At 44.6% G+C, this 14,617-nt stretch overlaps 1 protein-coding gene across 1 annotated transcript in view; it reads left to right on the top strand.

Annotated features, from left to right (window-relative positions):
* Nucleotides 1-14,617, top strand: part of PODXL (podocalyxin like) — a 145,148-nt gene that overhangs the window by 101,041 nt on the left and 29,490 nt on the right. The window contains exons 2-3 of the mRNA XM_075342605.1: nt 1,657-2,139; nt 12,962-13,236. Coding sequence (XP_075198720.1) covers nt 1,657-2,139; nt 12,962-13,236 — 758 coding nt within the window. The remainder of the gene's footprint in view (nt 1-1,656; nt 2,140-12,961; nt 13,237-14,617) is intronic.

The raw sequence follows: 14,617 nt of genomic DNA, 5'->3' as shown, positions 1-14,617 counted from the left end.
GCAGAGATTTTGACCAATTTTTGACACCAAAAACGCTGCGTTTTTAAAAGCATCGTGTGCACAAGAAAGCCCTATTTTCCATAGACTTTGTCTGGAAATTAAAACGCATGCAATTTTGCATCAAAACGCTGCAGGTCAAAACGCTGCGGAAACGCATGAAAAACGCAACGTGCACACAGTGCATTTTTGCTGCGTTTATTTGCATAGTTTTTTACATTGGTTTAGGTTTATGCAAATCCATGCTAATAAAAAAGCTGCTTTTTACAGTAGCAGCAGAAACCAATGGGATTCCAGAAATCTCATGCGCACACACCTGCTTTTTTTCGTCTCTGAAATTTAAAACTGCTGTTTTTAAAAGAAGCAGAAAGTCTATTCTTTCAGCGATTTTGCTGCTTTTTTTCACCATTGAAAGCAATGAGTGAAAAAACTCAGCTAAATTTTTGTTGTTTTTTTGGTGAATGGAACTCCCTTTATTTAAACGTACTGTAGACAAATGACACACACAAAAAAACACAGAAAAAGACAGTAAAAAAGCAGCAAAAAACACAGCTTTTTTACTGTGAAGAGATCAGGTTTTGCTGCAGGAAAAAACAGTAAATGTCCACTGTGTGAACATTGCCTAAGGGTACCGTCACACTTTAGCGACGCTCCAGCGATCACACCAGCGATCTGACCTGGTCAGAATCGCTGGTGTGTCGCTACATGGTCGCTGGTGAGCTGTCAATCACGTGGAAGCGATGCTGCGCTTGGTAACTAAGGTAAATATCAGGTAACCAAGCAAAGCACTTCGCTTGGTTACCCGATATTTACCTTGGTTACCAGCGCACACCGCTTAGCTCTGGCTCCCTGCACTACTAGCCAAAGTACACATCGGGTTAATAAGCAAACCGCTTTGCTTATTTACCCAATGTGTACTCTGGCTACGTGTGCAGGGAGCCGGCACTGGCAGCCTGAGAGCGGCGTACGCTAGTAACCAAGGTAAATATCGGGTAACCAAGCAAAGCACTTTGCTTGGTTACCCGATATTTACCTTGGTTACAGCTTACCGCAGGCTGCCAGACGCCGGTTCCCTGCTTCCTGCACATTCAGATCGTTGCTCTCTCGCTGTCAAACACAGCGATGTGTGCTTCACAGCGGGAGAGCAACGTCCAAAAAATGACCCAGCACTGTGTGTAACGAGCAGCGATTTCACAGCAGGGGCCAGATCGCTGTTCCGTGTCACACACAGCGAGATCGCTAATGAGGTCACTGCTGCGTCACAAAAACCGTGACTCAGCAGCGATCTTGCTATGTGAGAAGTACCCCTAACAGTCCAGCAAATAAGTGATTTTATAGATAAAAAATCCCAGAGAAAACAACAGGATCCTTTCCCCTCTAGCATTGCAGCCACATGGCTACATAAGTGCAAACAAGGTCTTTCCCAAATTTTACCGTCAAGCTTTCCTACCATTGTGAGCACATTTGCATGTTTGGGATCATGCTGTTATGATAGCACTTGGAGAGTAAACATGGAGATGGCAGAACTTTCCTGAAGGCGTCTGAACAGATTATCTGCCATCTAACTAGTTTCCAACAACTTTCTTTTGTTAATGAAATAATTTTAATCATAAGAGACTGCACATGAAAAGTACATTTCACTTTGGTTTTCTTTTTCAGGAATCAGAGCACAATCAGCGACTACTCCATCAAGTACGCCAGCAAGCATGCCAGCAAGCACGCCAACAAGTAAGCCAACAAGTAAGCCAACAACTGTGGCTACATCTGAAGCTCCGCTTCCTTTAACTACTCAAGTGACTACAACTACGAATAAGATCAGTACCGTGGCCCAATCCACATTAGCAGTCCCCAGTACTGCCGCTGCCCCTCCAGCACCAACAACCCAGATAACACCTACATTAGCCAAAATACCTGTAGGAACTCCTAAACCAAGTACCACAGCAGTAAGTGGTTCACAAGATGCCACACAGCCAACTGCCAAGATGGCTCCAACAACAGCTGGGGCAGCAAGAAGCACATCCGCAATTGTCAGAACCACAAATAATAAGCCAACATCTGTAAATCCTACTGTTAAGCCGACACAACCGGAAACCCTGCCGAAAGCTTCTACACCAGTTTTAAAAAGCAGCTCTGAAGCAGAAGGTAAGCTATATATTAAGTGTTCATTTATTGCTGTATTTCCTTTACCTATTGATATCTGTGTACTAACAAACATGAAATCACAAAAGAAAGAAATATAAAAAAAAAACAACCCAAGGTCAAACAGGTTCATGGTCAAAGTACGTGTGTGAATTATGTCATATTCATGTTTCATGAGACACTGATTTTATCAGGTCTACAACAAGCAGCCCAGTAAGTGACACATCGCTGGAATCAGGGTCTTTGTCTCTACATTATGCTGCTCTCAAATTAGGTGGCTAAATCCTAGAGACAGATTCCCTTTAAGCCACATAACATTTTTCTCCATGTGACAAGAACATAAATGACACTAGTGATTCAATTTTACACGTATTGGTCTTTGAAGTAACAATGTCTGATTAGTGCACAATTCCATCAAGCATCAAACTATGAAGAGTTCACTTGGCTATGTCAATTACTCATTGTAATCTTATGGACGCTGATTTTAATGCAACATGGCATGCTAAAATGTTTCTGTATAGCCAAAAGTCTGTATTAACCCCTTTTCAGCATTGGGCGCACCCTGTACGTCCTGATCGGGAATGCATTACCGAACAAGGATGTACAGGGTATGTCATGGCTTTCATACAGTCATCAAGACTGCAGTGACAGGAAGCACATGAAGGTTCCGGCTTCTTATGACAGCAGGGCACCTGCTCTCATCGTCAAGGTGGGGTTTGCGGGCCCCCCGCAACGACAATCACTGTGATTGGCTAATTTAATGTTTCAGGTAGTCAGATTACCTGAAATGTTGAAGCCCAGCTATGATCGGTGTAAGAACAACACCGATCATAGGCTGGAGCCTAGCAACAGTGGCATCACCAGCCCCAGCACTAACTGGAGCAATCGGACGATGACACACAATCACAACAGTGAGCAGAGGCGCAGTCTGACCTCACAGTGACCGCTCTGCTCCGCCTCATTCCTGCTTGGGGACATGAGGAGAGCAATCACTGTGTCGTTTTGCTGATGGATCTCCTGGGATTTGTGGTACCACAAGCTATTTTAGCCTGTGTCATTACTGCCTGTGCTGCTGCTGACTGTCTGAAGACTTGAAGAAGAAAGAAGATCTCTTCTTGACCTGTTCCTGTCACTTCCTTTTTTCTTAACTCTGATCTCTCTCTATTCCCCCTTCCCCCTGTCCTCACTCTTCCCAACCCCTTCGCCCCCTTCTGCCGCTGAGCATAGATCAGTACTTGATCGCTTATTTTTTTGGGGCAGTTTTGTTTTTTTTTGTCTTTTTTGCACCACCTCCATACCTGCATCCTGCAGCCGCCAAGCCAATGATCAGTAACGCACATCATTGATCAGCTTTTGGCCAGGACTTTTTTTTTCTTGTCCATTTTCTCCCCTCTTTTTCCACCACCTCCGTGCGGTCTTCCTGAAGCTGCCGAGCACTGGATCAATGATGCACATCACTGATCAGCATCCGTGTTTGCTTTTCGCCAGGACTTTCGCCTTTTTTTCTTTTTTTTTTTCCTTGTTCATTCTCACCCTCTATTTTGCACCACATCAGTGCTTGCGTTCTTTAGTCGTTGAGCGCTGATCTTTGACGCACATCACTAATCGGCATCCAGTTGTCGGGGTTTTTGGGGTTTTTTTTCAACAAATGTTAAAAAAAAAGGTCAAATATAAAAAAATATATATTTTTATTTAATAAGCTACATTAGGGACAGTAAAAATATACTGTAGTAATCACCGTCTACTACAGTAGTTTTTACTGAATATAGTCAGGATTAGAGTCAGTTACGGGAGGTCAGTCATTTTTTTTTATTGCCGTCCGTTTAGTACTTGTAGGTTCAGATTTGTAGGGGAAAAATCTTGTAGTATTTCTAGAGTTTTGACTACTGCATAGAATTACGGTTAGTGTAGTTTAGCTGCAGTCACTCAGTAATTGTTTTTACTTGTCTTAGTTTTTATTTTACCAAATTTTTTGTATTCTTTTTATTTTATTTTATCTTTTTCTTTCTATATTATTTTCTTCTAATCTTTTTTTTCTTCTTCTATTCTAATAAATAAAAGTTTATACCAAACACACACACACCTGAATAAAATTTGTTATTTTGGTGAGATATAGAGCCTTAGGGCTGCTTTACACGTTGCTTTACACGTTGCAATTGTAACGCCCCCATCGTATGTGTGGCACGTTCAATTTGTTGAACGTGCCGCACAAACGATTAACCCCCATCACACATACTTACCTTCCATACGACCTCGATGTGGGCGGCGAACGTCCACTTCCTGGAGTGGGAGGGACGTTCGGCGTCACATCGACGTCACTTGGCAGCCGGCCAATACAAGCGGAGGGGCGGAGCTGAGCGGGATGTAAACATCCCGCCCACCTCCTTCCTTCCGCATTGTGGGCCGGGAGCCGCAGGACGCAGGTAAGATCTGTTCATCGTTCCCGGGGTGTCACACACTGCAATGTGTGCTACCCCGGGTACGATGAACAATCTGAAGTGCAATTCTAGAGAAAGGTACGATGTGTATGCGATGAACGTTTTAATGTTCAATCGCATTCGCACGTACCTGTCACACACTGCAGTGTACCTTACAATGCCGGATGTGCGTCACTTACGACGTGACCCCGCCGACACATTGTAAGATACATTGCAGCGTGTAAAGCAGGCTCTAAAGTCAAAAGTTCACACAAGTTACCCTTTTGCCTTTCACTGCTATTTCTTTTACTTTTTACTGTATTTGTTAATCACCTTAGAGGACTAGAATCTGTGATCTTCTGATTGCTTGTATTATATGCAGCAATACCACCGTATTGCGTCATGTAGTAAAAATCACTCTCTTTTGAAACCCAACCACAGGCTGGGTTTCAGTGGAGCTTTGTGATAGCAGGCATGGAGTTCTTTAGCAGACCCCCTGACGCCATTGCAGCCCATCGGCTCTCCACAATCACATCACAGGACATCGATGACCACATAGAATGACGCTCCCCATGCCAGGACGCTGTTAATGCTGCTGTCAGATATTGACAGCAGCTTTTAACAGATTAACAGTCGCTAGTGGAGCTACGCCCCACCCACAGTTGTTAGAGGCAGATTCTCTAACATGTTACATGTCAGTGATTCTGGTACGTAAGTGACAGTTTTAATACGTACCATAATCATGGACATATGCAGACCCATTAAAATCAATGGACATTTGGCACCCCTGAGGCTTCAGTCGCCACAGGGTACTGCATCTCTTTTAAGATGTAGTACTCATTCCGGGTAAGGAGAGGTTAATCGCTGGTGATTCTCACATTCACACACCACAAACAGGTAGGTGCCTTCCCACTGGGGGGAATGCCTAGGGTAGGCAGAGAGGTTGGCCATCACGAAGCATGGGACTTTCCCGGTCACTGGAGCCAGCCACTTGGGGGGCGGGCACCACTTGGGGAACAGGGAAGGAGCATCTTCATACAGATTTAGTTAGCCCCGGGCACAGCTTGTGGTGAGACGCATTTGAAGACCTCAGTCCACTCTTCTACCTCACACTTCTGGGAGCGCCATAGGGCCCGTGGCTTGGGAGCATACAGCTCAACCCGGGTTCTCTACAGCTACACGGGATTCCAGGGTCTGTGGCGAGTGCAGGAAACACCCGCGACCCGTTCCATATTCCACCTACACTAGGATAGGAAGAACCCCGACCAGAAAGGACTCACAGTGGGAACACCGGTGGTGACCTCGAATTGCTCGGGATCGGCTGTGGCCCAACACAGCGGTGGCCAGTACTTCTGGAGCGGCAACCGGGTTACTTAAAGAACTGTGAGTAAAACACCTGGAACATGCAGAGACTGTGTCTACTCCCCTCATCATCCTCCCTGGGGCCCGCTCCACCAGTAGCGAGCAGAAACACTTTGGCTGCTACTATCCTCCGCCAAGGAGGACAGCGACAGGAGCGGTGGCTAACTCCCTGGCCGCATACCGCAGGTGGCGTCACAAAATCAACCTCCACCATCACCCTTATCCACCCATCTCCCTCCGTGAACACCTCGGGGTCACGAAACCGGGCAAGGCCTCCCGTGACATCCCCTGATCCTCACCGGCCTGCTGACGAGTATTTTCCCCCGACCCCCTGGGTGCTACACACACATCAGTGATTTTTCATTGATCGTGTCTTTGTGCGGCATACATGCGTGTCCGTGTGCTCCACACGGAGACATGTCCATTTTTTTCTGGCATCACTGATGTCCCACGGACCATACAGTGGTGTAATCCGTGAAACACATATCAGGAAATCATGGACATTGAAAATAAAAAGCAATTTTAACTCACCTTCTCCAGCGAAGCTGTCTCCCGCCTTTGCTGGCTGCTGCTTCAGAGCTGGGTAATTACTGCATGCATATTTATGAATGCAGGCACAGCCGACCTGGAAGTAGCTGCGGAAACACAGCTGTGCAGAAGAGTTCAGCACCACGGACAGCAGGAGTGAGGACAGGTGAGTTTATCTCATGTGCAATCACGGATTGCACATAGACAACCCACGTGTGCCGGAGGGACATATGCGTTTTTAACACTTCAGTGAAAAAGTCTGTGTTTTTCACTGACGTGTGAAACAGGCCTAACACATAGACATTACCTGCCAGATAAGGTGCACACTCAGCCAGGGAGCCCGTTCCACACACTTGTTCCCATCTTGCACCGTACATGTACGGCGGATGTCTGGAAGAGGTTAAAGAAGTTGTCCAGTTACCAAAACTGATTTTTTTTTTTCTGATAAATCTTGCTAATATGTGCCCCTCAACACATCTATTATGTTTTTTCAGCAAAATTACCTTTTATTGTGCACTAGCAGCACATGCTCATTGCTGGCTCCAGCTCTGATGGGGTTAATCTCTCCTCTGACTTCCTGTGTTCAGTTCCTACAAGTCCCAGAATTCTTTGTGGCTCTAGGGCGGTGTCTAGCTTATTTAACACACCAATTGTGTCTAATACACCCACTCTGCTCCCACCCAAACCCTCCTCCCTGCCTCTTCCCAGTGGATGTGCACTGAGAGCAATCACACAGAGACAGCAGCAGCTCTACACAGCCAGGGGAAGAAAGTGTGTGTGCGCGTACAGTTAGGTCCAGAAATATTTGGACAGTGACACAATTTTTGCGAGTTGGGCTCTGCATGCCACCACATTGGATTTGAAATGAAACCTCTACAACAGAATTCAAGTGCAGATTGTAACGTTTAATTTGAAGGTTTGAACAAAAATATCTGATAGAAATTGTAGGAATTGTACACATTTCTTTACAAACACTCCACATTTTAGGAGGTCAAAAGTAATTGGAAACCATTTAACTACTCTCTAAAACATAACATTTATTATATTCATATTAAAATACTATAGCAATCAATACAAGATTGGAAAAATTTCCAGATATATCAAGAGACATCAAAGTCGTGATTAGTGATAGTTCAGTGAAGTCCTAATATAGGTCAGTGGGCAAAGGGTGTACACCACCAGTTGTATTTAGTTAGGTATATAGTTATGATAAACTAAGGGGGTCTAAATACTCCCTAATGTTAACCCTACCTGGCAACGGAGGTCAAAAACACCTTAATTTTTTGGGTGCCCCCCGTTCCTCGGCGGCTAGCCCTAATTGCCCCTGTCACTATAATGATAATCTTATCCCACCACCAGAAATTAATGTGCTGGAGTGCAGATTCAGTCATATGTCATAATAAAATTCAATGCACAGGGTTATATCCAAATTTCATGTAAATACTTGAAATTTCAATTCTCAGTCTAGAGATTAACCTGTAAGGCTGTATAACTGAGAACATACATAAATTAATGGGTCTAATCAGAATGATGGACTTATGGTCCCGGTACTTATCCTGCCAGGACTAGCTTGACCGCAGCATATGGATCGGATGCAGCAGTGAAACGCTGCCATTGCAGGCACTCACTAGCTGCAGAGTCTTCCAGAGTATTGCTGCTGGGGGCTCTTACACTATCTATATTGAATATCGGATGATGGGGGGTTACAGAACTCCAATTGAACTCTAACTGAACCACATGAGGACTATACAGAATTCCTAATACGTGGATTGATATGATGAGGAGATTGATGGCCCAAATTTATTAAAAATAATTTGATATACTGATATCCCCTGATGAACCCCAAGACGTTGGGGGGAAACGCGTCGGGATCAAGCTGCGGTCAAGCTAGTCCTGGCAGGATAAGTACCGGGACCATAAGTCCATCATTCTGATTAGACCCATTAATTTATGATTTTTCCAATCTTGTATTGATTGCTATAGTATTTTAATATGAATATAATAAATGTTATGTTTTAGAGAGTAGTTAAATGGTTTTCAATTGATCCTCTAAATTATAAATTGAAATTGGTTTAACAAAAGTAATTGGACAAATAAACCAAACCCAAACAAAATATTTTTATTTTCAATATTTTGTTGCGAATCCTTTGGAGGCAATCACTGCCTTAAGTCTGGAACCCATGGACATCACCAAACGCTGGGTTTCCTCCTTCTTAATGCTTTGCCAGGCCTTTACAGCCGCAGCCTTCAGGTCTTACTTGTTTGTGGGTCTTTCCGTCTTAAGTCTGGATTTGAGCAAGGGAAATGCATGCTCAATTGGGTTAAGATCTGGTGATTGACTTGGCCAGTGCAGAATGTTCCACTTTTTTGCACTCATGAACTCCTGGGTAGCTTTGGCTGTATGCTTGGGGTCATTGTCCATCTATACTATGAAGCGCCGTCTGATCAACTTTGCGGCATTTGGCTGAATCTGGGCTGAAAGTATATCCCGGTACACTTCAGAATTCATCCGGCTACAGAATTCATCCGGCTACTCTTGTCTGCTGTTATGTCATCAATAAACACAAGTGACCCAGTGCCATTGAAACCATGCATGCCCATGCCATCACGTTGCCTCCACCATGTTTTACAGAGGATGTGGTGTGCCTTGGATCATGTGCCATTCCCTTTCTTCTCCAAACTTTTTTCTTCCCATCATTCTGGTACAGGTTGATCTTTGTCTCATCTGTCCATAGATAACTTTTCCAGAACTGAGCTGGCTTCATGAGGTGTTTTTCAGCAAATTTAACTCTGGCCTGTCTATTTTTGGAATTGATGAATGGTTTGCATCTAGATGTGAACCCTTTGTATTTACTTTCATGGAGTCTTCTCTTTACTGTTGACTTAGAGACAGATACACCTACTTCACTGAGAGTGTTCTGGACTTCAGTTGATGTTGTGAACAGGTTCTTCTTCACCAAAGAAAGTATGCGGCGATCATCCACCACTGTTGTCATCCGTGGATGCCCAGGCCTTTTTGAGTTCCCAAGCTCACCAGTCAATTCCTTTTTTCTCAGAATGTACCCGACTGTTGATTTTGCTACTCCAAGCATGTCTGCTATCTCTCTGATGGATTTTTTCTTTTTTTTTCAGCCTCAGGATGTTCTGCTTCACCTCAATTGAGAGTTCCTTAGACCGCATGTTGTCTGGTCACAGCAACAGCTTCCAAATGCAAAACCACACACCTGTAATCAACCCCAGACCTTTTAACTACTTCATTGATTACAGGTTAATGAGGGAGACGCCTTCAGAGTTAATTGCAGCCCTTAGAGTCCCTTGTCCAATTACTTTTGGTCCCTTGAAAAAGAGGAGGCTGTGCATTACAGAGCTATGATTCCTAAACCCTTTCTCCAATTTGGATGTGAAAACTCTCATATTGCAGCTGGGAGTGTGCACTTTCAGCCCATATTATATATATAATTGTATTTCTGAACATGTTTTTGTAAACAGCTAAAATAACAAAACTTGTGTCACTGTCCAAATATTTCTGGACCTAACTGTATATACAGTGTATGTGTATGTGTGCGCGTATATACAGTGTGTGTGTGTGTGTGTGTGTATATACAGTGTGTGTGCGTATATACAGTGTGTGTGCGTATATACAGTGAGTGTGTATGTGTGTGTGTATGTCATACTCACCTGTCTGCAGGGTCCCGGTGCCATGCCTGCTTCCAGCCCCTGTCTCGGTACCGCCACTTCAGCTGTGTGCAGTCTCCCCGGGGCATGTACGAAGCTTGCAGGACCTGGCGGTGGATCACCTGATGCAGTCACCTGACGCATCAGCTGATCGATTCTCGTGGTGCCGGCGGCCGGCTATCAGCTGATCCTGCCGTCAGGGGACTTCATCAGCTGATTACCGGCAGCTCCTGCAGTGATGGGCCAGGATCAGACTCCGCTGCAGGAGCTGCCGGTAATCAGCACATAAGTGAGTATGTATTTATTTATTTTTTTTTTTTCTACTGATGCATCAGCTGATTGTATAATCGGCTTTTATACAATCAGCTGATGTATGCTGTGATTCACATCCTTTAACCTGACACATCATCTGATCGCTTTGCCTTCCAGCAAACCGATCAGATGATATTGGATCCGGATTGGACGGCGCGGGACCCTAACCCAGGATTACTGCGGAGGGGGGTTTATTTCAATAAAGATGGAGTCACTAATTGTGTTGTGTTTTATTTCTAATAAAAATATTTTTCTGTGTGTTGTGTTTTTTTTTTTTATCATTACTAGAAATTCATGGTGGCCATGTCTAATATTGGCGTGACACCATGAATTTCGGGCTTAGGGCTAGCTGATAATATACAGCTAGCCCTAACTCCATTATTACCCAGCTAGCCACCCAGCATCAGGGCAGCTGGAAGAGTTGGATACAGCGCCAGAAGATGGCGCTTCTATGAAAGCGCCATTTTCTGGGGTGGCTGCGGACTGCAATTCGCAGTGGGGGTGCCCAGAAAGCTTGGGCACCCTTCACTGTGGATTCCAATCCCCAGCTGCCTAGTTGTACCCGGCTGGACACCAAAATAAGGCGAAGCTCACGTCATTTTTTTTTTTAAATTATTTCAGGAAATTCATGAAATAATTAAAAAAAAAAAGGGCTTCTCTATATTTTTGGTTCCCAGCCGGGTACAAATAGGCAGCTGGGGGTTGGGGGCAGCCCGTACCTGCCTGCTGTACCCGGCTAGCATACAAAAATATGGCGAAGCCCATGTCATTTTTTTTTCTTTTTGGGTAAAAAACTGCATACAGTCCTGGATGGAGGATGCTGAGCCTTGTAGTTCTGCAGCTTCTGTCTGCTCTCCTGCATACACTAGTGAATGGAGGATTCTGAGCCTTGTAGTTCTGCAGCTGCTGTCTGCTCTCCTGCATACACTAGTGAATGGAGGATGCTGAGCCTTGTAGTTCTGCAGCTGCTGTCTGCTCTCCTGCATACACTAGTGAATGGAGGATGCTGAGCCTTGTAGTTCTGCAGCTGCTGTCTGCTCTCCTGCATACAATGAACATTTTGAATAAGGAAATGACATCAGACTTTTTTTTTTTTTCATCAACAATCTTTAATGGCATTGTGCACTGATTAAAAACGCAGTGAGCAAAAACGCAGCAAAAAACGCACCAAATCGCGGCAAAAACATGACATGCAGCACCGCAGATGACAGAGCAGAGCAAGTTGGTGACATGCTCTGCTCTGACACATAGTGTGCTGCATGTCACTGTATCCACTCTGGGACTTGTTGTGCAGGTGACCGGATGATAGATGTCACTAACTTGCTCCACTCTTTGACTTCTGCTGCATTGTTCCAACTGTATACACTCTCACCTGAACAAGTCTCAGAGTGGGGCAGTTAGTGACATGTATCATCCGGTCACCTGCACAACAAGTCCCAGAGTGGAGACAGATAGTGACATGCAGCACACTATGTGTCAGAGCAGAGCATGTCACTGTCTCCACTCTGGGACTTGTTGTGCAGGTGACCGGATGCTACATGTCACTAACTGTCTCCACTCTGGGACTTGTTGTGCAGGTGAGAGTGTATACAGTTGGTACTATGCAGCAGAAGTCACAGAGTGGGACAGTTAGTGACATGTATCATCCGGTCACCTGCACAACAAGTCCCAGAGTGGAGACAGTGACATGTATCATCCGGTCACCTGCACAACAAGTCCCAGAGTGGAGACAGTTAGTGACATATAGCACACTATGTGTCAGAGCAGAGCATGTCACTGTCTCCACTCTGGGACTTGTTGTGCAGGTGACCGGATGCTACATGTCACCAACTGTCTCCACTCTTGTGACTTGTGGTGCAGGTGACAGAGTGCAGACAGTTGGTCCCATGCAGCAGGACAGGTGGCAGAGCACAGCGGTGACATGCCTGTCAGTGTCTTGCTGCTGGGAGGAGCAGATGATCACACTGCCCGACACCAGCCGCTCTCCTGACATCGCAGCAGACCGGGCGGGTGGAAGTGTGAGCACATACTTACGTGCAGGGGGGGATTCAGCTGAAGAACCCCCCCCCCCCCGTACTGCACACTGGCGCCCCGTGCCTCACCATCTGCAGGACGCCGGCTCCACACTGACGTCCTCCGGATCCTCCCCTCGATACTGGGCTGTGATGTGCGGTAGTCACCGCCCACAGCCCTGTCACTCAGTGTGAGTGGTGCCAGCCTCCTCTGACGTACTCGTCTTGTTTGAGAGCCCGGAAATGCCGGAACGTCAGAGGATGCTGGCGGCCACAGCTCCAGGGGGTCATGTGACCGGCACTGAGCGTGCAGGATAGCGCCGCTCAGTGCCAGAACTGGAAACAGAAGCCAATGGAGAAAACGCCTAGAAAGGTAAGTAGAACTCCTACAGAAAATAAAAAAAATGGGTGAACCACCCCTTTAAGGATGAATATGTCTAATAATATGAAATGAGGAGAACTAAACTTCGGAGCTACATTACATATCATTTGTTTGGTGGTTTTTTTGGGCTTTTTCAGGGAAATCACAATCCAACATTACGGAAAGTGCAATGCAACCAGTTGCAACATCTCATCCCTTCACGCCAGGACCAGCCATTGATAAAAATGTTACAAATTACAGTACAACAAAAGCATCATCCTCTGAGGTGTCGCCATCTCCAATGACATTGTCTAAGACTACAGCAGGCATCATTTCAGATTCTACCGCAGATTCCACAGATTCTTCCACAGTGATAAAAGATGCATCACCAAACAGGACACCATCTGTGAACTATACTCAGGAAAATATTGAGGTAAGTTGTGTCTTAGAATTTTTTTATATTAATTTATATACGGTATGTATACGCAGTAAATCTCAACAGTGAATACACTCCTCACATTTTTGTCAAGATATGACACTTTGATACAATGTACGGGGGCTGCAGCCATAGTTTTGGAGCTAAATAGGGTATAAATATTGCAACATGTATTTTTTTTCCATTGAAGAAATTGTTGTGGGATTTAATTTAAATGGGCTGCGTGAAGATGAACACTGCAGAACTAAAACTGCATTGTGGCCGTTTCATTCTCAATTACAGAAGGTCCTAAACTTCTACTAACTGTCCAGATTAGAGGGCCCCTTTATCCTTCACTCGTAAATAGGGTGCGCACTTTGAGCTTTATGTTTTTTCATATTTGCTACGGTTTCTATTCTACTAATATTTACAAGGTGCTGCTGATAAGTCTTTGGCTTTGTGATCTTTTTTTGTTTCTATGGTAACGAATGTTACATCACATGTGTGTCTTATATATGTGATGTGTGTCTTATATATGTTTTCAAAATTTTGTGTTTGTTGCTTATGGCAGCAGTGTTCTACGCATGCGGGAAAACAAAATGGCGGAGTCTAATGTGATATTCAGAGCAACCGAGAGCAGAGGAGGGATAAAATTCTTGTTTCTACAAGGAAAGTCTGCGAAGGATATTCATGGCGATATGTCGCAGACATTGGTGGATCAATGCCCTTCATATTCCACAGTTAAGAACTGGGTTACCAAATTTAAAATGGGCCACTTCAGCACCAATGATGAGGAACATCCTGGAGCACTGAGAGTGGTTGTTGTTCCAGAGATCGTCGATGCTGTGCACAACCTCATACTGGAGAATCGACGAATTTCAGCTAAAGCAATAGCAGATATCATGGGGATTTCCCTTGAACGTGTTTGTGTCATTGTCCAATTTGCCTTTTTTTCTCAGATTTTTTTATTTTGCTCCAATACACACAATGGAAATAAACATGTGTATGGCAAACTAAGTGTAACTGCTATAATTTTCTAGGAGAAATACATAATTTGCTAAAACAATGTCAAGAGTGCCAACACTTTCAGCAATGACTGTGTATATGTATATATACATATACACACATATATATAGCACCAGGCAAAAAGACTTGGGCATAATAGTGGATCCCAGATTCAACATGAGCCAACAATGCGGAGCTGCAGCTAAAAAGGCCAACAAAATTCTGGGATGTTTCAAAACAAGCATTGAATCTAGATCAAGAGAGGTAATTATTCCCCTATACTCTTCCCTGGTCAGACCCCACCTGGAATACTGTGTACAGTTCTGGGTGCCCCAATTCAAGGAAGACATCGATATATTGGACCAAGTCCAGAGAAGAACAACCAAGATGGTAG

Source organism: Anomaloglossus baeobatrachus, chromosome 4 (assembly GCF_048569485.1).
Source record: "Anomaloglossus baeobatrachus isolate aAnoBae1 chromosome 4, aAnoBae1.hap1, whole genome shotgun sequence".
NCBI classification, from domain to species: domain Eukaryota; kingdom Metazoa; phylum Chordata; class Amphibia; order Anura; family Aromobatidae; genus Anomaloglossus; species Anomaloglossus baeobatrachus.
The sequence above is the reverse complement of the archived record's forward strand: the minus strand, read 5'-3'. Positions and strand labels throughout refer to the sequence as shown.